This window comes from Diadema setosum, chromosome 7 (assembly GCF_964275005.1).
Source record: "Diadema setosum chromosome 7, eeDiaSeto1, whole genome shotgun sequence".
Lineage (NCBI taxonomy): Eukaryota > Metazoa > Echinodermata > Echinoidea > Diadematoida > Diadematidae > Diadema > Diadema setosum.
Window position 1 is genome coordinate 37,643,915 of NC_092691.1, and position 27,934 is coordinate 37,671,848.

General features: G+C 35.9%; 1 protein-coding gene across 1 annotated transcript in view; it reads right to left on the reverse strand.

The window, feature by feature from the left end:
* Positions 1–27,934, reverse strand: part of LOC140231321 (ras GTPase-activating-like protein IQGAP1) — a 140,576-nt gene that overhangs the window by 74,959 nt on the left and 37,683 nt on the right. The window contains exons 5-8 of the mRNA XM_072311470.1: positions 17,967–18,043; positions 12,341–12,408; positions 6,183–6,274; positions 4,425–4,446 (exon numbers count right to left, since the gene is read on the reverse strand). Of these exons, the coding sequence (XP_072167571.1) occupies positions 4,425–4,446; positions 6,183–6,274; positions 12,341–12,408; positions 17,967–18,043 (259 nt within the window). The remainder of the gene's footprint in view (positions 1–4,424; positions 4,447–6,182; positions 6,275–12,340; positions 12,409–17,966; positions 18,044–27,934) is intronic.

Here is a 27,934-nt window from a genome sequence, read left to right on the forward strand (position 1 = left end):
TTATATTTGATAATTTCTCGAAGACAAAGCAATTTTGTTTGATTCTGTCCAATTGACAGGAATCTCTTTTGGATGAAAATAGTAATATGGCAACAGGAAGTGAGAATTTTCTAGAGATTAATAAAAGATCTGATAAAAACTAAGAATTACTGTTTCGGAGGTGACAAAACACTGTTAACAAGAGTTTTTGCTCATTTCTATTGAAGAGAAACCATATCATGTACACCAATGGTTTCATTTATTTTAGTAACATAAGTCTCAAAGTGGAGAAATCAACTAACACACTCTCACTCTTATTTTTATTACTATACTGTACGTTTTAGTGCAAATTTACATTTTTTCACTTTTTTAACAAAGAGAATGCACAAAATACACCCATCTGTTGTAAATATAATATTGTAATCAAGATCAATTCTCCTGCTTTAGTTAAGTAAACATATAGATGCTTTCATCTTAGAAACTTGATTTCCAATTTAAGCAATTTAGTTGTGAAGATTTCCAATCACAGCTTTCCATGTAGGTTGCTTTTTCTTGTGTTTCGGAGGTGACATTGTTTGTTAACACCATATTGTTATGTGATAGTGAAAGGCAAGACTTCAGTTCCTTTTCACTATCTATTAATATTTTCAAATACATTTAATATCTACAAAATCATCACAGTAGAAGTGACTTTTGTATACCTAGCTCACCAGAATTCCCTTGATACCAAAGTGATACATGTGGCAGTTCATGCATGCCCTAGTCCACAATCTTAAAAAAATCATAAAATAATCAAACTCCACAAAAAGGCCACATGCCTATAGCTGGTGCACAACTTGTTCTTGAATTCTTAGTTGTTGTTTTTCCATGTACAACGTGGTAATCATAAACAAAATTATGTGATTTTTTTTTTTTTTAATATGACAATAATTATTACATTTTCCAAGTTGAACCAACTGTTTATGACATTGTATTTTTAAACATTATTGAAGTTATCTGACAACTAAAGTGAACAGAGGAACAAGTCCCCAGGACTGGAAAGGGAAAGATCCAAAAACAAGATTTGTAGTTCTATCTCAATATAATTTTGATGACGTGTTTACCTTGTTTTGTTATTATGTTTTATCCTAGAATTTGGCTTTAAGTACTGGAATTTCAAGGAAAAGAAAATGGTTTCTTAAAGGACAAGTCCACCTTCATATACATGTGGATTGAGTGAATGCAACAACATTTTACACATCATTGAAAGTTTGGGAAATTGGACAATCCATTCAAAAGTTATGGTCTTTTTTAAATATCGATGCAATCACTGCTGGATGAGACGACTACGACAATGTATGATGTCACATGCATACAGCGATAAAAAGAAAATATAAGTGAATTTCACAAAACTTTACTTTTTGAAAAAAGTGCACATTTCTTCAACTTGCTACTGATGTATGTTAGGGCAATATTATTCACCCTGCCTTCCAAAAGAGAGAAGTCAAGTGTTCTTTTGTTATGCAAGAAAAGTGAAAATATGTTGAATTTTCTTGATACTTTCTCTATATCCTTGTACACGTGTGACATCACAAGCTATAAAAGTCTTCTCATTCAGCTTTGACTGAGCAGAAACTTCAAAAATTCATAACTCTGGAACGGATTGCCTTATTTTCCTCAAACTCTCACTGATGTGTTTTACTAATATTGCTGTATTTACTCAACTCTCGTGTCTATTGAGGTGAACTTGTCCTTTTTCGGTCCCTTATAGGGTTATTTGAGACCAGTTTGTGTCCGGGACCTTCTGAGAAGTTGATGGGTAAAATTACTGAACTAAAAAAAATTTTCCCCATAAGTTCACACAAACGCATTATGCTGCTCTCTTCAGCTGGGAAACACAAACTGTTGTCTTAACCAAACTGTAAAAATTTGCTAAAGATTAGTATGAATTACAATCTAAAACAAAATATGAGCTGGTATCCACTATCATGAAAGAGAATAACTAAACAAAATAACAAGTAAGAACTGAAAGAAAGAGCTTGTATTTGAAAATTAAAGCCATGAGGAAAGACATGAATGTTCACAATTGTATTAGCTAACACCTGAGAAGTTGGGTTGTCTCTGTGTTGTGTCACCTCCAAAACAATAAAATGATTTTTTCTTATCTTGTACTTTTTACTCTCAAAAGTGACTAATATATATGATTTGCTGTTAATTTTCAAGCAATTCAGAAAGATACATAAAATATATTTTAGTAATGTCAACAGTTTAAATGAATCTGGTATATAGAAAATTTATCCCAGATGAACCAAACACCTTTCACCAGTATTATAACATTTGTATGGTGGCTATCAAGAATGATGAAGAATTCATGAACATCCTTGAATTAATCTATTTATAATACTATGTGCAAACAAAAACATAATACAAGTCAAATAAGAATTTTTGCTTTTGGCATTCATAACCTATGTCCCCACCAAAAAATTACAATGGTACCCTCCGCAACGATAACTTTAAAGATAGTGAATCAATCTAAAATACAATTTGAGGGATTGAAACTATAACTCATTGCCCACACCTTTAATACAGAAAACCCCATTCAATTTGCTTCAAAGGTCAAAGACAAATGAGGATTTTTGTAGAGCATGTCAGGAATCCCTTCCCTCCAAGTTCTGTATATTGTGTTTACACATTAATATGCAGTTCCAAGAGCATCCAAGTGCTAAACTTGGAAGAATCAGACTCTTGACATCCTTTATAACAATCCACATTTCTTTGAGACCACTTAACCAAATTGAATGACTGGGGCTTTCTGCAAAATAGAGCTAAGATGTTATAATTTAAGACCCCAAAGTAGATTTTAGCTGATTTAATCATATTGGGTGCTATCAATGCAAAAGTCTAATTGTAATCTTTTTTTCTTTTTTTTTTTTTTTTTTTTTTGGGGGGGGGGGGGGGGGACATACTATATGAATACTTGAACACAATGTTAACATTGAATGTCACCTCCGAAACAAAGTTATTCTTCCCTGGTGTTGTGGAATAAAATGTTCTGAGAGCAAAGAAACATTACTAAAATGATCTTACACACTCATTTCAATTTAAGGTAGAAAATGGAATGCCATGTTTCTTCAGGTTACAATATCTAGCTTTAAATATGTCTGTCATATTCTTACTGTAAATGAATATTTCAACACAATGTTAACATTGAATGTCACCTCCGAAACGAAGTGATTCTTCCCTGGTGTTGTGGAATAAAATGTTCTGAGAGCAAAGAAACATTACTAAAATGATCTCACACCCTCATCGCAATTTAAGGTAGAAAATGGAATGCCATGTTTCTTCAGATTACAATATTTAGCTTACAACCTTCGTCCAAATGGAAGGCAAACTACCGGTGCCCATGCTAATTAATGAAGTGTAAAAAAAACACTTGTTCTGTGTGGTTTATCTGCTTGAAACAGGAGTTAATTTCTTGTTCTCGAGTTATAATTATCAAAAACATTGATAAAAAGAAGAAGTTTTGTGTTATTGTCACATATTCTAAAAAAAACTGAGTGTTAATATTAATGTCACCTCCGAAACATTCTATTATGTTAACTGTCACCTCCGAAACATCCATGTGTGAAAAATCCAAGATTTAAAGAAATTATTGGAATTTCATTTAACCTACATAGGAAGGTAGCCCTTCTTAAAGACTTGTTATATAATAGAGTTTGACCTGGCTTGCCCTCCAATAAATAGTTAAAATCTTAAAAATTGCATGTCAATTGGTATTTTTACCAAAAATTTGTAAATCTCATGTATTTTTTTTTTAATTCACTTTATATTCAACCCCCAAATAGTTTTGATTCACAAACTATATATTGTTGTTAACCATATAAACTTTGCATGGTGAAATTTGACTACACAGTTTTGTCATTATGGTGCAATTCATGAAAACAAAATTTTGCTTAAATTTACTTCAGGTGCCACGATTTTCCTTAAATTACACCAATAACTCTTCAGCTTTAAGGTCTGAATTGTTATTTTTTCAAAAATTTGAATACTTTCCAACAGGAATCAAACAGAATAATGAAAAAATATTTTGTTTGAAATTTTGACCCTCTGAGTACAAAAGTTACACCACTGATCGTAAAAAAGGCCATATATAAATTGTTTAAATAAAGAGATAAAAATGTAGTTCACAAAATATTTGCAATTCATAGATGGCATTATCATTAGATTATGGCTTCTAATGTCATCATGCCTACCACTACTACTGCTGTTAAATAACATAAACACTATGAAACTTTAAAAATTACAATCTATCTTTATATCTTCACTAGTGTGGTGCAGAATATGTCACATGCAAAATCAGTTTCTGTTTCCCACCCTGGGGAAGGGGGGGGGGGAGAACTGTTCAAACACTCGAGTGTTGACATTTATCAATGGACAAAGATCGATAGAAAACAGCACTTTCTTACCAGCTGCATCGTCGACTGACAGCTGTATATGAAAAAAAGAACAAAGAGAATAGACAGGAGCAATTATGAGTGATTATGTGTGATATCAAGAGTAGGTTACTGAAATCAATACTGAAGTACAGACCATGATACACACACACACACACACACACACGCGCATGGATGTGCATTGTGCATGATTTACATTCATGACAGAAACGTCTATATTTGTGCTGCTCATTCATCATCATTACGTCTCATTTTCTAACTGTGTGTGCGAAGATCATTATTGTATAGTCGTTGTGCTCACTTTACTATTGGAATAAGGAAAGAATATTGTGGAATAATATAATCTCTTTGGCACATACTTCCTTATATTAAAATGCATGCAAATACAAACTACTTCATGTCCAAACTGGCAAGGATTTTCAGTGCAGAAGTGCAATGACTGATCTTCATTCTCAACTGTAACTTCACGATGCCCTGATGAAAATTTAGTTTCCTCAAATTACTTTACTAATCATGATGATAAAACAATAATTGCACATTACTGCATCATAATTACCTATTAAGACATTAACTTATTCATGCCTGAATGATTAAAGAATAAACTAAAGAAAGCAACAGACAGACAGACAGACAAACACACAATTAGTGTACTACATATTAAAAACTGTTTCATACATATTAATACCATATCATAAAGATTATCCTTGGAGAACGACAACCAAACAGGGCCATGTGAAACCACTTCCTACATGACTGTAAATTTTACAATGACCAAATCATTCTCTAAACAGTCATTAAAACATCCATTGAGCACAGTATAACAGCCATAAACACTACCTAAGTTAAAGGGTAACACCAAGCATAGACTTTGTTTATGGCTATATGTTGGATACAAGACCTATAAACCACAGTCATGTACATTTCATCTAAAAAATACCCACTGACTCAACAAAAGGGCAATATTTGTGCAAATTTTGGCCAGGTTCATATTATAAATGAAACATTCAACTGAAAAGAAAATATAAAGAAAATTCCAGTATCAAGTTGATGGAATGTGTAATTTTCATGAAAAATGATTTTTTTTTTATTCCCTTTATATTTTCTTTATATTGTAGTCCACACATGATGCCATAACCTCTAGTTGTCTCCTCATCCAGCTGTTCCAACACCAAAACTTTAAAAATTTTTAACTTTTGCATTGATTGTCCGATTTTCCTCAAACTTTCACTGACATGTTCTACTAATGTTGCTGCTTTCACTCAATCCCCATATCTCTTTGGGTTTGGGTTTCCTTTAACTACGACCTTTATGCACACTAACGCCTATCTCCCGGACCATGTAATACCACCAGCGTAAAACACAACTTTGGCTTCTTCAATGACGATTCATGTTTCAATGTGAACAACTGTAAAACCACAAATATCTGCAGTATGAAACTTTCGCACATTGGCGACTGGCATTCAGTGCACAGTGTAGATAAAACTTTTGCGTGCATTTTATTTTCGCGAATCTTGGCTCCTCATGAAATTAAATATGCGAAAGTTTCCTGCAAATGAAACACATCTGGTTTTACCATGTAGCATTTCGGTAGTTTGTTTTCTTGGCAGACAATGGACAGCTACTCATCATCAAGTAGTACAGGAGAACTCTCCAAGAGAGAGAGAGAGAGAGAGAGAGTCGGTTCATTCATTTCTTTACTTTAGCTGTTGTTGTCAGTGAGGAGGTTTTTAGAATACACTCCAAAGCAATGCACTGTTGTATGATACCAACCTCGTTGGCAAGGAGACCGCCTATCTTGTGGAACTGAGGCATCTGAATCCCGTACTTGTCCAGCTCTGACTGCATGGCACTGATCTCCTCCTCTGTGAGTAAGACAGACAAACAGACAGACAGACAGACAGAAGGAAAGAAGACAATGAATGCCATAAGACAGGTAGATGACAATATAGATGAAAAAAAGAAAGACAGAGAGAACAATGAGAGAGAAAAATGGGGATGAAATATATAAAGATATAATACAGCGAGAAAAGAAAATTACAGGTAGAAAGAAGGATCAACAGAGATACAGCAGTAAAAAGATTTTATAAAATCAAGCAGAGAATGATTGACAAAATACAAGAGAAAGGAGAAAATAAAGGAAAATGAAAAGAAAGAGACAGGGAGATAGTGAGAGAAAAGGAAAGACAGAAATTGCAACATAGGGAAAGAAAAGGATCAGAGAAATTGATCAAGAAAATATACAAAGAAGAACATATGTGACCCTGCACCTCAAAACAAACAAAAAGTCGCCAGACATGAATTTCTAGTTAAGACCATATTCTGAAAGAGCAGACTCTAAGCTTTAAAATGATGTATAACTCAAATCAAATGGACTCTCCTAACCTATCTAAATACTGGAAAGAAAGCACAAACTCAGGAAAAGTGTGAACTGAGAAAAGAGGCTCTGAAGTACAGTGTCTATTCAAGCGCTTAATCTTTACCAAACCGTGCTGGCTGTGCGATGAATGGGACAAAAAAACAGGAAGTAAACCACCAGAGTAACAGCAATGAAGGGATTATCAGATTAGACTGAAATTAAGCCTGCCTCATTAACACACTCTGTCCATAATTAATGCCAACTTTCAAAGCAGTAGCATTATCTTTTCAAAAGATATTACAGTTGAAAGTGAAGAGTGTGGACAAGGTTTTTCAGAAATGAAAGAGGGATTCTAAAGACACACCTAATCACACTATTCTACCAAAAATGTTGGAGATAAACTGCTAAAAAAACACACTTTCCTGCCCGTTCTATGATACCAAATTTTAGCATAATGTAAAAGAAGACCCGCTCTTTCAGAAAATATGAAAAAGTCAAGTTCGGCTAGGTTTACCCATTTCACTTATTTTCAGTCCTCACGCAAAATCAGTGTGTGCGACTTTATGTTCGTTTTGAGGTGCACTGTCACATATTACACTATCAGTCTCCTGTGAGGCAATCAAGGAAGTGGATTCTAAGTTTCAAAGTTTCTACCACACAGCATGTTGTAATAGTATCACATAAAAGATATTATATTTATGATATTGATTAATGAACTCTTAAAAAACACTCAATCTACCTAAGAAAGATGCTTGTGGTGATGTGGAAAGTAGATAATGAACAGGATACGGAACATTTCAACAGTGTTATGAATAGGTACTATCATAAACACAGGAACATACATAAAACACAATTATTACAAAATATGTTTAGATGCTATTAATGCAAATTGAAGTGGTGGCTATTAAGGTTCAATATGAAAACTTCAATATTACGTGGTCTGCTAATAAAAAACAAACAAACACAATAACTCCTCTACAAACAAAGTTCAGAGAGTGAAACAAATGGTCTTGATAGAACATGAATTTCATGAATTATCTCTCCAAGGCTTAATACAATCTCCGCCCAACTCTCACTTTCTCAGCAGAGTAAACTTTCAGATGAAGATGACATTGGTACAACAAGTGCCAAGTCTTCTACAATAGGTGGAGCTGCCTTTTGGTTTCACAGTGAAACATGAGAACATCATGTCCACCCTAGTTTCATACATCTTTGAGTAATTATGACATCACGTGTCATCAGTCACTACATTGGGTTATTTCCTCAGATTTACAAACTGTTTACTTGCATTTTCCACCACTACCATCCCCCCCATCAATCCATATGACTCATCCTGTGTTGCTGCCTGCACAAAGCTTACAATTCTCCTTCCTTGACCCCTTATCATAATGATTTCTTTTGAGGAGCTCAGATCCATAACATCACGAATCCAGTTAAAGGCTAATTGTCCTTATTGATCACAAATCCAAATTCACAAGTTTTACACATATATGTGACAAATCTTAAATATTTTTGAAATAAAATATATTGACAAAAGTGCATACATAAATCAATATATTGCAAAATCAATAACTGCATCCTCATCTAAGACTGGCATAAAGAAGGTGAGGGTGGAACTTTTTTTTGTGTGTGTAAAGTTGTATTCTCTAATGATGCACTCTCAATTAGTTGAAAGCTTGCCCTGTGGAGCTGGACCTTCTGATGTGCACAGATATTTGTCAAGTGTCATTTGACAAGAGGACTTCCCTATCAAGAGCATCAACTTGAGTACCGGTAATGATTGTTATTAAAGTAACCAACAAAAGTGTGCATTTTGTTATAAGCTAGTTGGTAAACACATTATTAGGTGTGTGAGGTATAATTTGAAAAAAAAAAATCTGTATGAAGGCTGAACATTACAAGATGTAAAATGTCTCATTAACTTTTGATATGAGCTCATTAACAAGATTTTATCAAGTTTTGTTCAAAGAGCTCACTTCAAAAGATTTCCCCCATTGACAATCACAAACAACGCCCTGAGTGAGGTAAAAAGGATTCATGGTCAAGCTATCAAGTATCTAAGAAAATAAAACAAAGCAAGGCACACAGTAAAGACCTTGAGAATAAGTCATTACTCTACCGAGGATAAGTGTGTGTTTATACAAAATAACAACTTGTACTAACATATATTGTATGAAACTGATACTTGGTCAGAATTTGGAAAGTTCACACCTTTACTAGTTTCAAAATACTGCTACAGCACTAGAACCATGCAATGTGATATACGAAGGATAACTGACTATCCAAACAGAAGAGGAATCCATTTTCAGAAACTTGAGGATTGCCTAAAGTAATTAAATCCGATACTCACAGAGTAGCACCTCCTTATGGGATCTATCATTAAGCTCAAACCATTTCCATCTCTGTCAAGACTCAAGACTGGCATCATTCATGAAACTCTGAGAGTCTAAATCTCCTTTTGACCTCATGATACCATCTACGCTTTGTACTTCAAGTGCATATTTGTTTTAATTTCAAGTTAATGGGAGAGAGAATTTACTCCATGGGATATTGACACTGCAAAAGTTGCGGAGAAGGAAGGAAAAGTCACCGTGAGAAAGATTCACACAGCTAAATATTTGTCATTTCATCTCTCATAGATAAGGATAAGTGGTTTGAAACATAATATGCCTTCAAGTTTTAATCTACAATGTATAAGGATGCATAGAAAGTTTGTTCTACCCTTTGCAGGGGACAGCATTGTTATTTTGGCACAAAATCACAAACTAAACTTTTTTTTTTTTTGGTAACAGTTCTTCACAATTGAGGTCTCTGGGGTCATAAATGGGGGAAAAGGAAAGGAAATAAAATCCCATTCCCTTATCTGTGAACATCACTCCATACATCCAGTGCATGCAGTGAAGCCTGTATACATAACATGCCTCTCTTTCTATAAAATGTTCCTCTGGCTGTTGTGTTTTGAACAGAGCCAAATTCTCTTCTCAGTTTCTTCTCATCACCTTCATTTCCATTTCACTTCCTAGCAGTCATAAATCAAGCTGATGCAAGTGACAATTATGCTTAAAGAACAAGTTCATCTTCATAGACATGTGGATTGAGTGAATGCAGCAATATTGGTAGAAAACATCAGTGAGGGTTTGAGGAAAATTGGACAACCCGTTCAAAAGCTATGACGTTTTGAAGTTTCTGCTCAGTCTCTGCTGGATGAGAAGACTACTACAGCTTGTGATGTCACATGTGTACAATGATATAAAGAAAGCATAAAGAAAATTCAACATATTTTCATTTTTCTCGCATAATAAAAGATGCTTGACTTGCCTCTTTCCAAGGCAGAGATACAAGTGTACATCAGTGACAGGTTGAGGAAATGTGCACTTTTTTTCAAAAAATTAAATTTTGTGAAATTCTTTTTATATTTTCCTTATATCGTTGTCCGCATGTGACATCATATGCTGTAGCAGTCTTCTCATCCAGCAGTGACTGCACAGATAATTTAAATATTCAAAACTTTTGAACAGATTGTCTGATTTTCCCCAAACTTTCACTAATGTGTTCTAATAACATTGCTGCATTCACTTAATCCACATGTATATGAAGGTGAACTTGTCCTTTAAAATGATGTTCCATAGTGTACAGTATTTATAGGATCAATACGCCACAACAAAATATATTTGCCACATGTTGTGCGACAAACCCACAAATGTAAAATGTTAAACTTTTCAAAGCTACATTGGAAGAAATATAATTCTGTGACATCCACTTTTGTGAATCAAGGGAGAACCAAGAGCATTTACAGAGCGTTGTAGTATCATAAATATTAAAAGAACACAGACATTCCCATTACATCACATGTCATATACTTGCTACAAGTTCATTAAATCCCTTACATGAAGTAATCTTTACACATCATAAGCTCCTTCTCAGACATGCTGGTAGACAGTTGTACACAAATTACTGAAGGATAACAACCTCCTTTGAACACAGCACATACACTGTAATATCACAGGTAGGCATTTCCTTATTAACAAAAAGCACACGCAGCTTTTGAGGTATGTGAATATTTCATCTTTTCTACATAATCAAAATGAAACACACGGAGATCTGATAACAACCCAAGGCAACAACCCAAGTACTTGAGTGTGAGAATATTAATCAGAAATAAAATTTTATTTCTAGAGGGAGACAAACTGAAGAAAATTCACACCTTGTGAAGTACTTGTTTCATAAAACGAGCCACATAATATGCCACAACACCTCAACTACATGGGACTAATAATTTTTGCACTAAAACTTAATTCCAAGGCTTATGATACACATGGCGGACATCATCATCAGTTTTTCTTGAACACCTACAGAAAGTAATGGTATGAGATAGCTCCTTTGGTATATGCCAAACTACATGTGTGATTTTGAAATCTGGTGCAGCACCCGTCTTAATCTCTCTTTGCATGAAACTTTCTTGTGAAAGCTTTTGTTTCTAAAATTCTATTTTGACTGTCTTTACATATTCTATACTTTAATCCACCATGAGGCACTTTTATACCTCGTAAGTTCCATTAAAAACAGGCAAATGAACATCAGTCATCACAATCTACAATGTATGGGTGGAATCATCCTGTGTTGCAATGAATCACCTGTGTGGCTGATATAAGTAACATTTCAATACAGACACTCAATCATCTTGCTCGACCTCTAGTGTGTGTGTCTTCACTACTGCGGATTTTGTGAGTGAAAGAAAAATATACATGTACCACGCAGACAAACAGAAAAATTGGAAGATTTCTTTTGTAGAATTCTCCTTCAGCAGGTGGTCCTTCGTTCACATTCTTTCCGTCTTTCTCTTCTTCCCTCACACAACCACTCCCAGTTCCATTGTGTAAGTTCCACATCAATGTTGTCCAAAAAAGACCAAAATAAAAAAGTGCAAAGCAACTGGCGGGAGCTTTATAGTTTGAAGGGAAGGGATCCTTGGATAAACCAGCGATCCTTCCTTCCCTTGCCAAAATAAAGAGGCCGTATCTCATTATCTCACAAACATTTTGCCACTGCGGGGGAAACATAGTCGAAACAGCCCAACCATCCGGCACAGTGTGGCCGGTGAGCAATGAGTTATCTGTGTGTATGTGGTCAACATGCAACTGTCAAAACTCTGAAAAGCTGCGCGGGTAGATTACAGGTTGATGATGTTGATAAAATGCCACATACTGTCTCTGCAGATCTATCTGCATGTTTCGACTTTGATCACATAACAGTCTCCACTGTCAGAGAATGGAATGTGCCATTTACACATAGGCAGCTTAGTGTTCATCATGTGGTACATTTGAGGTAAATCTCAATTTCAAATAAAAGAAAACCCCCAAAACATAGCAGTTTTACATATAATGTTCAGTTGAAAATATCAGAGGATAAGTTTTTTGTGTTTGTTTTTTTTTTTTGCTTTGTGTGTTTATTTATTTATTCATTTATTTTTTTTTTGGTGGTGGTGGTGGTAGTGGTGGTGGTCCCTGATCAATGTTTTGTATGTTAACCTTCACATCAGTATTTTGTACAATTTAAAGTTGAGATTTCTTACCTGTAAAGTCCACTTTGCCATAGAGATCTTGTATCTGAGGAGCTATGCCCAATTTGAAGAGGTATAAACTAGGAGAAAGAAGACACAAGGGTTGATGAGTTTCATTGAGATTAAAAGGTATCACACACAAGTACCCCTTCCCCATGAAGAGGAAGGGAAAAGTCCTCCCCCCCCCCTTAATGAGGTTCAAGAAAAAAGTCCCATAAGAGTAAAATCTATTTATTGGTATCACATATCCATACAGACCTGCGACACAATAAAAAAATAAAAGTAAGAAACCATACAATAAAATGTGGCATTCATACACAGGCATGACATCATTCCACTGATTACTATAAATAGAACAGCCAGCTTCCAAAAACATGCAGCAAAAAGTTGTTTCAAGCAGTGAAGATAAAGCAGGGATCAAGTTTCACCAATGATCATTTCTTGCTTTGATTTGATAGCAGCAAAATCATTGGGATGGATTAGAAGGAAGTAGAATAGAAAGCTTTATTTTCACTGGATCATAAAGTTTATCGGTCTCAAAATGAGGAAAGAGCAGACATTTTCATGTCTTACCAGCACTTTTTAGTAATTTAAGTCTTTTTGATATATGCAACAGAAAATAACCCGATTTGTACACAGGTGATGCAATGCACCATTGCATCCAAATTTCCTTTTGACATAACCTCATATTAATTATGTGTTGTTCTGTCAATCTTTGCGAGTCTTTCATGTATGTTTGGCTCATCAAATCTTGAGGGATACAGAACCTATTCCAGATGGATTCTGTTGAAATGTGTCTACGTATCTGGAAGGAAAGAAACATTCTTGCTTGAGGACCCATTTCCACATCAGTGAAGAGACCACATATGCAAAATATTTGGATAGTATTAGTAGAGGTGATGAAATATAGTTTCACTTTCAGTGCCTTATAACTTGAATGTCACCTAATTTACACATTTGGCTCACATTACCAAAACACTTCGCGACGAATGACGCAGGACTGGTTTTAAGTTCTCATCATCATGAAGAGTTAAATCATTGAAGAGTAAGTTGTTTTTCACAAGAGGTATGAAACTAAAGCAACATTATCATTACATTTGTATTGCAGTAGTAATAGAGAGAGTTAAGAACATGTTTTGCATACTTGGAAGTCAAGGGATCGATGAACATTACATTCCCTGGGAACTCCATAATCTACTACTGTCTTGGATGTAAGACTGTATAACAGTATTTAACAAAGAGAACTCTGCATCTAAGGAAGAGAGTTTAAAGGGATAGTACAGTATTGGCTGAGATGGGAATTCAGCTTTTAACTTTTTGCGAGATAGTTAGAAATGATTTTGTGAAATGTTAAGAAGGCTACAATTCTAAGAGGAATTCAAAGTTTATCTAATGAAAATCATTTTTGAAATGGCTGAGATATCTCAAAACAAAGTGAAACAAAGCGATCCTGATAAAAGGTGGGTCCCATCTTTTATTGGGATAGCTTTGTTTTTGATATTTCAACAATTTCAAAACTAATTTTCTTCAAATAAACTTTGAATTCCTATGAGAATCATATACCCTTTCATATTTTGTAAGAGGTTTCTCATTATCTGAAAAAAAAAAAAAAAATCACCATCAAAAATGCTGGAACCCCATTTCAACTGAAACTGTACCATCCCTTTAACAGATGTTGTAGTTCTCAAATCTTACTGGTATTTCACCTTTAACTGGCATTTCACCTTTACACTGCATTCCAAGCGTTATATTTTTTTGATGAGAGGTTCGCTTATGTTAAAATAGTAAATCTTACAAAAACAAACAAACCTGACAAGTGTTTGCATGATCAGCAGACCTGTTTTACTCTAGAAATCAATCTAAACCTGATCTATAATCTCTGCTCACTAGCAAAATTTGTTATGCAAATATAAATGTGACACTCATTTACCTGAGAGCGTCAGCCATGGTATACTCAGGTTTTTAGTGCTCAGTAAATGCTTTAACCTGTTTCTGCATGCAGATTCTTTTCTCAATGCTGCCCTACCCCTTTAATAATGTCCACAAATGACGGCCATCAACACGATAATAGAGCTTGTAAGAATTCATAGTGTCTCACAGCTGGAACCCATTCATTCCGCCTCCCTAAACCAATAAATGCTCCAAATTGTTGAAATGCACATTTCATTAGCTAACTAGTAGGAGGTAATCTAATGCAGCCCTTATATCTTGTCTCATCCCCCTGCCTCAAATAAAACCAACTGGACTAAACAGAGAGGAGTAAATTAGTAAATGGCAGGAAAGTTTAAAGGCATGTTCATCAAAGTTGGAATAGGCAGGCCCTAAAATCATCCATTTTTTCACCCTAAGTTAACAGGTGATGGTGCCAAATCAATGCAGGGTATGTGCATTAAAGGGAAGATAAACCCCAAGAACAATGTGGATTGAGTGAAAGCAGCAACATTAGTAGAACACATCAGTGAAAGTTTGAAGAAAATCGGACAATCGATGCAAAAGTTATGAATTTTTAAAGTTTTGATGTTGGAACTGCTGGATGAGGAGACTACTAGAGGTTATGACGTATGAGTGGACTACAATATAAAGAAAATACTACAAAAATCCATTTTTCATGAAAATTACAAATTCCATCAACTTGATATTGACATATGTTAAGGGTAGCAATTATTCCCCCTGCTTTCTGAAAGCGGTTGGTCCACTGCTCTTTCATAATTCTAGAAAAGTGAATTTTTGTTGAATATCCTTTATATTTTCTTTGTATTGTTGTCCACTCATACGTCATATCCTCTAGTAGTCTCCTCATCCAGCGGTTCCAACACCAAAACTTTAAAAATTCATAACTATTGCATCGATTGTCCGATTTTTCTCAAACTTTCACTGATGTGTTCTACTAATATTGCTACTTTCACTCAATCCACATTGCTCTTTGGGTTTACCTTCCCTTTAAAGGGAAATTCTAGATCAGTTAGCAATTCGTTACAAAAAGAAGAGTACACCTTGATATGCATAACAGTGCAAATTTGATGAAAGTAAGATAAAAAATTCATAACATTTTGGTCAGTTCTTGTACATGATCAGTGAAAAATTGTGATGCGATGATATCATCAGCTCACTCATTTCATATTCACATTGACTCTTCAGGAACTGTTTTGAGAGAATCAACAAAACTTCACCATGTCTTTGTGATCAAATTTTCACTCTTGTGCTTATAAGATTGTACCCTTTCTTTTCAGACTAATTTTTAACTGGTCCAGAACACCCCCTTAAGCTATAGCTCACAGTTCTAAGAGACCAAATAGTGAGACAGACATGAAGATATTCTGTGAAGTGGCTTCAGTATTCTTTCCAAAAATGCTTTGGCCACTTTTCTCTGTCCATATTGAGATTAAAACATTATATGCCCATGAGAAAATGAACAAGTTTCATGATAAGTCATGTTATCTACACAGCATGAGGCGCCTTCTTCGTGAGCGACCTCCAATTTTGGCCATAAAGAGACTCATCTTTGCAAGATATCGTTTTGAATAATCAATATATTTTGCCATCCGAGGCCATTACGATGATTTACAATTGGGAGCAACGACCTTTAAGCCCCTGCATAGTCCAAGATGTCCCTCCAAAGATGCACATGACATGCATTAATGAGCAACTTGTGGTGCCAATACTTGACGGCAGCTGTTGAATGTACTACAGGAAATTGGTAATCCAAGTGCAATCCCAGAATGCACTGCTGTCCCCGCTCCTGGTGCTGAGACCCAGATTGGGCTGCCGATGAGTAAGCCATTATCTCTTCGGATGGGGCAGGGGGAGCTGTCTTGATACAAAGGATCACTAGCTTCAACGGGAATGACTTACAGAGAATACCGCCCAGATGACTTCAGTTCATTAAAGGGAGCAACCCCTCTTTTGTAATTAACCGACTTCATTTAAAAACAAATAAATAAAATACTACCCTGCTAGTATGGGTTTGGGATTCAATGAGTTGTCTCCCCCTTAGGCTAGCTAGTATACTAAACATTAGTGTTAAGACCAAAAGGTGAGGACAATTTTATGTGTGTGTATGAGTGTGTGCGTGTGCGTATAATGTGGGTACACCACCCATTACCTTTTTTCCTTTGCTTCATACCAGGGTAATTCAGGGTTCATTATTTGGGTACCTTTCACATTGTCCCCACGTGCCATTTTCATTCTCGAAACACAGTATCCACCTCCCCGCTTGGCAAATTGCAGTGAATTTACAACCATGACTTATGATTTTGTGGAGGGAGATACACAGTACATTTTTATGTTCAAGTACAGTGTATAAATATTATCTCCACAAGTATTCTACATGTTATGATTTTTATGATCCCTAACAGAGCAGCATGAAGCTCATGGAAATTTCAGCACCATAAAATGTAAGTTGTGTAGTAAATAAATACCAGACTTACTAGTTAAGCTACAAGAAAGCAATGTACCCGTACACCGCGGGCAATAAATGATATGTGTCAGATTTCAACAGTGATCCTACATGCATATAACTGTGCCGCTGCAACCATCATCTCTTTCGTGGAAATAATTCATGCATGCCTGCCGGCCAGGGTGAGCTAACGACCTGTTGTGCAATCATGCAGTATCTGTGCTACGCAACAGTAGAGTGATTTTGTTTTCAGTGTATTTAAGATTTCATGCATGCTTCCTGTGTATCTGCTTCATGACAACCCCATGACTGATGGTACACTGTCCTGAAAATCGGCACAGGATGGCCACACGAATATGGAATTTTCAATTCGTGTGAAGTTGACTGCAAACCTGCTTAACAGCTGATCAATGGCGAAAGCAAGTCAACCTTTGGTTAGCAGTTTGAAAAACTCCATTGCCGGTTATACCCTCACAAATAAGCCGATATCGAGGAGAAAGATACTAGTCACTATGAAAACCTCTTATTGCATACAATGTGTTTATCAGCAATATTAGGACATTTTCAGTGTATTTACATTTATACTGAAGTATGTGCATATTTCCCAAATCAGTCAGTCATTTTCTTCCCTATCAAAGCTTGCCATTTTTTTTTTAAATGAACAGATCCAGAGGAGGCAGTCCCAAGCTAGCCACAGACATTATCAGTCCCAGCTTCAAATCCTGCCAACAGCCATGAATTGTTTTGGTGAATTAAAAACCTTTGCATGTATCCTCCTGACAACCTAGCCAACAACTATCTTTTCACCCATTTCACACAATTAAAGTCCCTTTATCTCCACCATTAAAGGGCAAATTGCATGAATTACCGGTAGTTGTTGCTAGTCCATGCAAGCAATTAGCATTCTTTGGGGTTGTCATGAAACTTGTGTTTCTGAAGTATCATACTTGTGAGATTTCACTAAATAATGAAAGTGATATTCCTCAGTATACAAAATATTATGACCAGATGAAAAAAACAACAACAAACAACCTATTTCTTCTTTCCTCCTTGTTTTCTTTTGCTTTCATATCCATCTTATCCTTGTTCTTAATCTTTCTACTTTCATTTCACTGTTACCATTTTGATTATTCATCTACCTATTTACTTATTTTTCATTTTTATTATCATTATTATTATAATTTATTTATTTATTTTTTTTGAGGTTGCTTTGACTGCAGGGAAAAGGCCCTAGTCACTCACCTGAGTGCATGAAGACAGTAGACCGTTCTGGGCATGTTTTTCCTGTCATACACATCTGTCGTTTCTGGGTAGAAAATCTGCATGTGGGGGAGAAAATTGACGATAGAAGAGAGAAATAAACACTAACTCAGAGATAATCAATTTTGCAACCTCATTGCTAATTGTTGCAGATATGTATAGAATCAAATTCAAGTGGTTTACAGATAAAAACATACAGTAATAAAAAAAAAAACAACAACAACATAGCAGTCAACAGGCTGAACTGGCATTTAGTTTACAACAAGGTAAAATTACAGTCTGAAATTTGGAATGCTGTACATCAAATATAGAAACTGTATCAGAACATGAAACGGCATGATGTATGCAATATTTACAAGCTAAATCTAAATTAATCATTAAAAATATTGAAAAATACTGTGTGTGATTTTGGAATTAGAATAAACAATAGTTCAAAAAAGTCTGGCGATATCATACCACTTCAAATGTAACCTTCAACTTCACAATACTTTATGTCTCTTTAAAAATTCCTGTTAAAAACAACAAAAAACAAAGTCCTATAAAAAAGTAGGTCCTCACCAACCTCCATAGGGTACTGTGATTCAAGTTCCTAAAATGTGGCAGGGGAAAAAAACTTTGATTTTCCGTAAATTTTCAGTAAATAAGTTCATACATAATATTCAATACACTTCTTATGTGGTAACTTGCTTTGATTAAATCATTATGTTACAAATTATTCCTATTATTTCTATTCAGTACATCAGTTACTTCATAGTATGTTGATTTTGTAGATTTCTAAACTTGTGAGTCAAGCGTGTCTTCTTCAGCAGATACTTGTGCTGTGTGAATTTTGTACATCATTATCAGTACTGTCATATCTATTATAATCAAATTCTCCTTATTACTTCTACTATCACAATATCTCTGAAGACAACTTGTTTTCTTAATTTTGTTTTGTATTACATTCCAATAGTTCCAATGGAATTTGAGTATCATCTATTCAAGCAAATTACTGACTTCAATTTCTTCTTACTACCATAAGCCTTATGATGTAGAGTCAATATTTCGAATGAGATGAAGAGGAATTTAATTAAATTTTCAAGTTTTTTCCTTTGTTTTGTTGTTTGTTTGTTTGTTAGTTTGTTTGTTGTTGTTTTTTGTGGGGGGGGGGGGTGGGGTCTTGGGCACAGGAGCACTACCAAGCATGCATGCAAATCATCAGTGCAGGCTAATTTGATACATGTTAGCATGCTGCAAAGTACACATTTCATTTCTGGTCATGGACAAAATGTCCAGAGTCATTTATCTCATAAACAATTGACTTCAATCCATGAAAACTACAGACGTGTGTAGACAATTATTAACCGACTGCCGCTGCAAACTCTGCACCCCTCCCCCCTCCACTGACGCAATGTGTTACCATGACACCATATGGTTAGTTTCAACCTTTAATCCTCATCTAGATGTATATATATAGATGCTTCAGTTCAGATAACTTAAAATTGATTTACTAATTCTCGCTTGCATGGATGCACATTACTGCAACACAAATACAGGCAGGATATATTTGGGCTTGGCCAACGCAAAAACAACCTGTAACATATCCTAGTAAATAGCTAAGGATTATCAGTTGTACTTTTTGAAGTTGAAGTCTTTTTAATTGCCTGTATTCATATTAGTACATTCATGGACTTCATATTTTTTTTTTCTTTCAACTGTTTCTATCTACAAACTCAAGAATACTCTAAGATTTGGAAGACAAAATTGTCCAGAAAAAGATCTTGCCAATGTCCTCAAAATATATGCTGCATAATACCCCGTTCCCACTGCCGATCAGATCAACTCGATCAAGCGAGATCAATCCCGACCACCTATTTTTACCAGAGCAATCCCGACCAAATGCTCGATCGTCCTTCAACACGATCCCTTCCCGACCGCTATTCGATCTTGTACGATCCACACCCGACCATTCTCGACATCTCCAGAATCTCTCCTCGACAACCACATAGATCTCTACTCGAACATCGCGATCTACGCACAATCAAAACACGATCGCTACACGGTCAATACTCGATTTCTACTAGACTTCTTAGACCAGCTCGACATAACACGATCTGTGTAAGATCTTGCATTGAACGGGTCGGCAGGTTCGTACAGTGATCAAGTGAAAGAAGAATTGGTTTCAGTTATTCGTTTGGTTATATGAGACAATTCAGTATTTATACTTGAATACGGCATGGCCCAATAGAGTGCTATAAAACTGACTATTAATTGCAAAAGCATGAATGAACGAAAGAAATGATTATCTTTGGTATAGGTTTTCCCGGCCAATTTCGCACTTTTGTCAGTCCATTTGATAAAAGGTTCATTCAATTTAGCGAAATCCTCGTCACTGCACATTCTTTCATTCAAAATTGCAAGTTGTTCGCTCAATTAGCATTCCGATCCATGAGATTTGCACAACCATGTGCCTTTTGAATTCGTAAAACGGGCATTCAAATTGGCACGTGCTCTTCAGTCATTCAAATTCGCCAGCACTGGCGAAAGGGGTACTTCAGTCATCAATTTCGCGTATGGGCAGTCAAATTCCTAACATGTTCATTCAAATTAATGCCATGTTATTTCCTTTTTGAAAAGTTGATAACATTTTAGACGCGTATTTCTATGTGACTTATTGTTTCATCCACGCACTGTTAAGCAGCAAAAGTATCGTATTTTTTACCATTACTCGAGTCTGCTGTTCTGTAACGCCCCTTTTCTTTCATACATGCCATTTTAGGCCTTCATGTACCAATACTATTATATAGTTTAACTTCATCTTCTTCCAGTCATGACGGCACAAGTTAGAAACAGACGTATTACAATTTTCTCAAGGGGACAGAAAAAAAATTATAGGAATATTTGATGATCATAACCTTGACTTCCTAGAACTGGCCGACACACGGAATAAAGCGCTCAACGGCGAGATAAGTTGTGGCCATGCACATGTTGCATTATCTTCAGACTTGAAGAGTCATTAAGCACATTAAAGAAAAAAAAAATGTTGCCAAAATGTCTAAAATGAGTACGAAAATATGAAACGTAATGACGCTTGGAGAACAGTAACTAAGTTATAAAAAAGAAAGAACCAAACCATAAACATGCGTGCTAAATTGACTGCAAAAGATGTTAAATTGATTGCCAAAATGAATTTGAATGAACGAGAGCAGCATGTCCGTGATCACGTGACTATAATTATAATTCTAAACTGAATGAACGAATAACGAAATGGTGCTTGTTTTACGAATTTCAATTGAGAAAGTGTTAATTAGAATGAGGCTAAAGGTAATTTGAATGCTCCAAAATGAATTTGAATGAAGAGATCATAAAACTGAACTTCCGAACATGTCATCTATGGTACATTTTGCTAAATTGAATGCAGCAATTAGGAATTGGACTGACAAAAGAGCGAAATTGGCCGGGAAAACCTATAGTTGATAGAAGAACACTTCCTATTTTGAAACCACAATTATCAATTCTCGCGCAGGCGTTTCGATTATATAGTAATTTTTCCTGAAAAAAAAAAACGATGATAAAGACTGATCACTCTGTTTGTGAGCCACTCAAAAAGGTACCCCCCCCCCAAAAAAAAAAAAAAATGCATTCACTTGTATTCATTCATTTTATCCGTTTTTAGTAGTTACTTTTTGACGCATTCGTTATCAGTTTTTACGGCTGCACTATCGCTCAGTCAAGTAGGATATCAGTGCCCAAAGTTACAGATTTTGTAAATCACAAATTTTCATGGAGATCAAAGCGCCTGCATAAAGATTGATTATCATTGTGTCAAATAGAATTTGAGGTGTTTTTTTCCTATCGAACAATGTAACGATTTCATTCAGTCGCTCATATCTTTTTAAATAAGAGACAGTTTTGTAGCATTCTGTCTGCCGGGACACCATGTATAATATAGGTTCTTTCATATGCATTCAATATTTGCACTTGGATGTGAAGAATAGCAAATCAAAGTTTGATCTCTCGTGAAAAAAAAAATACACCGCCACGCTTCGTAAGTGCATTACATATAGGTGGGCTGAAATTAACTTGGGCTGAAATTAACTTGGTCTAAAATGAAACATAGGCCTATATGCCCATAATGCACCATTACATAAAGTTAAAAAAATGACTGTCCTACAACCCTATTGAGTCGTGTTATCTTTGTCATTATTGTTCTCATTATTAAGAATGAAAAAGTGAATGCAAAATGTATGTATTCATTGATAAAGTATAAGCCCAAGAGTGTGTAAAAGGAAATACATGTATCACATTAATTTCATGAAGTGTGCTGATATGTGGAACAGAGTACATTATTATGAAAATTAAAACAATATTACATTTTACATTAGCAAAAATGATGAAAATCTTGGTTGTTTATTTTTTTGTCAACTCATCCCAGCCAATCGATATCAAGGTGGACTTCAAACAATGTACATACAACTCTCAATGAAAAAAAAAAAAAAGAAACATTATTAAGCGAAGCAAAAGTGTAACATCTACGTAAATAAAAGTAAAGTAAGTCACTGAGCATTTATGAATCTAAGTTACAACTACCGTTTTAACACGTCAGCGTAAGAAATAGATTTTATATCAACGCAATCAACTTCAACTTTGAGACAGACAAGCTAGCAATAGAATTCAAGAAACATTTCTCAGTTTATAACTGAAGTAAATAATCTCGAAAATTTCCTTTCACGTTACAGTCATATTGCCAGAATACCGAATTTTTCTCAGTTTCAGTCGTGTTTCCTTTCTTTCTTCTGAAATTTTTGTCTGGAAAGTCTAATTCTACCATGTCTGCTGTTTAGGATTTGTTGTCTTTTCTCTCTCCGTGGCCCTTTTCTTTTCTTCAGTGGGCCAGGAGTGGCTGAAGATACTGACGACATTTAACTTTTTAACGTGATCAAGGACTGCATATATTTTCATGAACAATAAATGAGTGCAAAGAAAGTACGTCTGCACCTGCTGCAACCACTATCAAATAGTGCTCGGTATTTGATCGAGTACCGGTCGAAGCATGATCGAGTTTAGTCGAGTATCAATCGACAGCAGTCCTGTAGCGGTAGTGCAGCGGTCGAGTTATTCATGAAACTGATGAATCCTGGATCGAGATGATCTGAAATCAATCGTGTCGCATTCGAGTATAACTCGAGATGATCGGGAACTGAGCTCGGGGAAAAATCCGTCCCGACCACACTAGATTTCTATACGACCGATTCCCGATAAGCTCGATCTCTTCTCGATCACTACCCGAGCTGTTAGTGTTCGGGCTTCCTACTCGAATATTTTGGACATGTCCAAAATTATCGTGAAGGAAGCAGGAGCAATGGCGATCAAGGTAGATCGACCCCGAATACCAATGCCGAGCGAGCCCGACCAGGCCAAAAAAGCTTGATCGGGATTGATCGAGTTGATCTGATCGGCAGTGGGAACGTACCATAACCTACAGGCATTAAAATCTACTTCATCACCTTAACAAATATACTCTAAAGTACTCTGCATTAAAGAATTACATGAGAGGGCGGAGGAGAAGTGGAACGGAATTTCCCTGAGGGAAATGGCCTAGAATCCCAACATTTTCTCAGTTTACTGCAAATCAACACTAGTCCACTGAATGTGGCCAACCTAATTAAGACACTGGTCTAGCAAGCTGTCAGACGTACAATGTATGCACCAACACGGTCATATGGTATCTACATTAGACGTGAACCGAGTGGATCTGGGAGACCGCTTTGCGAGATTTCTCTTCTTAACAGTTCTTCGCTTGCCTTTATCATTAGTCGGTAGTCTATGCTGGCAGATGGCTTGGTCATAAAAGCTTAATAAAACTTGACAAATGAACAGAAGCCAAAACACGTATACATGCCATGCCTCCCTAAACTGTCACTTTGGCTTTTCAGTGTTAGTTGATGTTGACACTGATGCTAACAATGTTGCTGTTTATTGCTTTTCTGATGAAGGAGACATTCTGTGTGGTAAACCAGAGCAGCCCTAATTTATCTGAAGTGACAAAAAGCTAATTATATGATAATTGCCCTTACATGGCATTCTCTTAAACTACCATAATGTGGAAGTACTTGTATGTAGGACTACACAAGTGAAGAGAGAGAGGCAAAAAAAGATGAGTATGTACATATATGTAACATGTGGCTAATGTGTATACACTAGTTGAATGTGTCATCGTTGATTTTAAGCAAAAAAAAAAAAGGAAGAAAAACAACAGGAAATATCATTTACACACAGATAACTTGTCATTATGCCAAATAACTGCTGTTTGCAGTGACTGTTTTACAATTTCCAGAAAAGTGGCCATAAAAAGAAAATAAAAATATCACTAGCAGGAATATCTGGGTTGGTGACGGTATTTGTTTCGAAGTATTCGATAACATAATTCTCATTTAGGGTGGGTGCTGGTAATGTGATCATCTTCATGTCCTGATGGCATATACATGTAGTTTGATGCTGAACAGGTAATTCAATACAGGGTTCAACATTAGCGGTGGTTTTGTGGCCTGGGGCCACTTTGCTGTATACGCCAAATATTTCGCGAGGGTTTTTATTTTCGCAAATTTCGCGAGTCAGGTGCTATTCGTGAAATCAAAGACACACAAAAATAATGACTCTGATCCCCCATATGAATGTGACACACACGTATACATTTCTCTGTGCAGTACAATACTCCACGATCGCGAATTTAACCACTCGTGAAATCCTCCTGAAGTCCCAATTCGCAAAAAATTTAGACTCGCTAAATATATAGCGATACAGTAAATTGATGGACGGCCACCAAATTAAAAAAACAAAACAAACGAACAAGAAAAAAGATACCTTTTGGTGGCATGATAAGGCAAAGATTCAATATGGATTGGCATGTTTTGTTTTATTTCGGGCCAATATATTTACTTTTACCAAAACTTCAAATCTGAGATTTTACTTGCCCCGAACAGGCCATCAGAGAAAACAGTAAATGTTGAGCCCTGATATGTATGTATTAATATACATATTGTGTCAGGAAGCAAAATGCTGCTAATGACTTCACAGAGAAAATAAGATTAAAAAGGAGCAAGATAAACAGGTCCTTTTACTGTGTGATTAAGGTAGACGTGCATTCACAATATTTTTTGAAACAAGGACAAAAGCTGTAACGTGAGATGGACTAAACAGGATATGCTGGTAAAGAGGGGAAAAAAAAAAAGGAGAACAGAAAGATCGGAAGATTAACTTGTTTGCCTTGGGCCTTCGTGGTTAGACATTGCCAGCACACTTTCCTGTTCAGTGGCTGCTGTGTTAAAAAAAAAAAAAAAAAAAAAAACTCAGCTCACCTTACATTGCGAGTTCCATTGAATAAAATTAGCCTTGCAAATGATATCATACAGAATGGCAATGAAATTTGGAGGGGAGGAACATGCAAAATGCAGCCAAATCGCCATCACAAATTGGATATAAAATTCAGTGATCGATGTCACTAACATGTTAGAAATACTGCAGATCATATCCTTGTCAAATTATCATATAAAAGTTTAAGGCAACTTATGCTGTAAGAAAACATATATGCTTTTTTTTTTCTTGGCCTCAGCTGTCAACTCAAGATGTCCTTTGTTAAAGAGATTGATGTTGTCAACATCTACATGAAACTCCAATGTCTCATCAAGAAGCATACAACACAACTACTCCAAGACATTACCAGATGAAATAAAATGAAGACAAAATCTGTCACTTCACACCAATTTCCCAGTGTCTAGTCTATTTCACTTGTTTGTTGTTGTTGTTGTTCTTCTTCTTCTTCTTCTTCTTTTAGAAGGGAGGGGAATAAACCCAGTTTCAAAATAAGAATTTACATTTTATAGTATGAATCTACACAGATAAAGTGAAGTAAACCATCGTTGAATGTTTATGACTCCTACTTGCAAACAACAGATGCATGCTTAATACAGTTTATTGATCAATGTGTCATTCATTTTCATACAGTCTAAAAGCAAATACACATTGTCAAACAGTATGTGACTGAATGACACTAGGTGGTAATTGACAAATCATCCAGCTGTGAGCCAACTTTGATCCTTCAAAGTTTCCAGATCAAGAAAATCAAACAAGAATGATGCCTTGCACACGGAAGGGACAAGAAAAAATTGTAAAGAGGGTTGACACACCCTTGAACTGTGAGTAGAATGACTCAGAGACTCGATTAGGTACTGCATACGGTGCTGAATTTTCATTTATCTCTTCCCTTAGTGCTTACGGTGTATTCTTTCTCATATACTGACCAGGATAACACATGAAACATCCATGCATCTGAAAATTATGCTGAATCATTAATGAGCTAGATTTTCCATGTGTAATGGTCCGCTGACAAAATTTTCTCACATCGACCATGCCACGCGAAATGCTTGGCCGAACCGCTTCCATGCAGCAAAAGTATGACGCCCTCCTCGCGGTATTGAGCGAGGGAATACGCCGACCGAACGAGTCACGATCATCAACCGTCGCACCTCATCACACACCATCACCAGCCTGGGAAATGGTGTTGGGTATCCTGGGGGTTTGCTCGCCTCTCTCACGAAAGACATCGATGTCAAATAATGCAACGACGCCACCCAAATATCAGTCACGATATCAATCAACTTATCCAATACATTTGCATTTGTAATCAAATGTTAATAATATCTAGCACTTATGAGGGGCTTTTAATATCACATGGTTTCGAAACAATGGGGAAAAAAAATTATTTTACCAAAATAATATATATTCCCTTTTCCAATAATCACAAACTCATATTAATTTTCACTCTTTCTGTCAAATTTACAACCTCTCAAAATACTGCAAAATCAAAAATATTGGGTGCATTTTAATTTTCCAAATTTTGCGAGAACAAAGATGAGTGAAATTAAAAATGCATGTGAAAGTTCTCGTCCACACTATATTCATTGAATACTGGTGACAATTCACGAAAATTTCACGCCATGAATGCCATGAAAAAGGCTGTTGGCTCTAATTCGCGAAGAAATTTCATGCTGCGAATATTATTGGTTTTACAGTATAATTTTTTTTTTCACAAACCACATACATATTATGCAGATTAGGCTCATGCTTGTATCCATCTCAGCCACGTTTCAGTGGCCCAGTAATTTCATTAGCATGCACAGCAAATCTCGATAAATCTCAGCCCAGCTAGATTCTAACTAGAAATGTCGCTACAGCGACTGGTTATACCCCCGCCAAACAACATTTCATAAGCTTTGGTAAAAAAACTGAGGAAGTAGCTAAATCCGCAAGATCTTTCCTTGATCTTCTGCCATTAATATGCCGTTACCATGGCAACGTACTTTCGGGTACTGTCGAAAAATGCGTCTTGCACATCTACAACCAAAGGCACACATCTGTACCAAGTTTCATGGAAATTGGGCAAAAACTGAGGAAGTAGTTTGCAACACAAAATTTTCCATCATTTTGGCTCATAATATGTGAGCTGTTACCATGGCAACATACTTTTTGTCACTGTCAAGAAATGTGTCATGCTGACCTATATCCTAAGACAAACATTCAATATGAATTCCATGAGAATTGGAAGAACACTGATGAAGCAGTTTTGCCACGAAGCATTTTGCCCTATATTTTACCAATAACATGCCGTTACCATGGCAACGCACTTTTTGCCACTGCGGAAATATGTGTCTTGCACATTAACATATTCAGATGAACATCTGTACCTAATTTCATAAAAATTGATCAAAAACTGTGGGAGGAGTTCGCGACGCAAGATTTGTACCCATTTTTGCCCATAATATGCCGTTACCATGGTAACATACTTTTGGGTACTGTAAAAAAATACGTCTTGCACATCTACAACCCAAGGTACACATCTGTGCCAAGTTTTATGGGAATCGGTTGAAAACTGAGGAAGTAGTTCGCGACGCAAGATTTGCAACGGACCGACC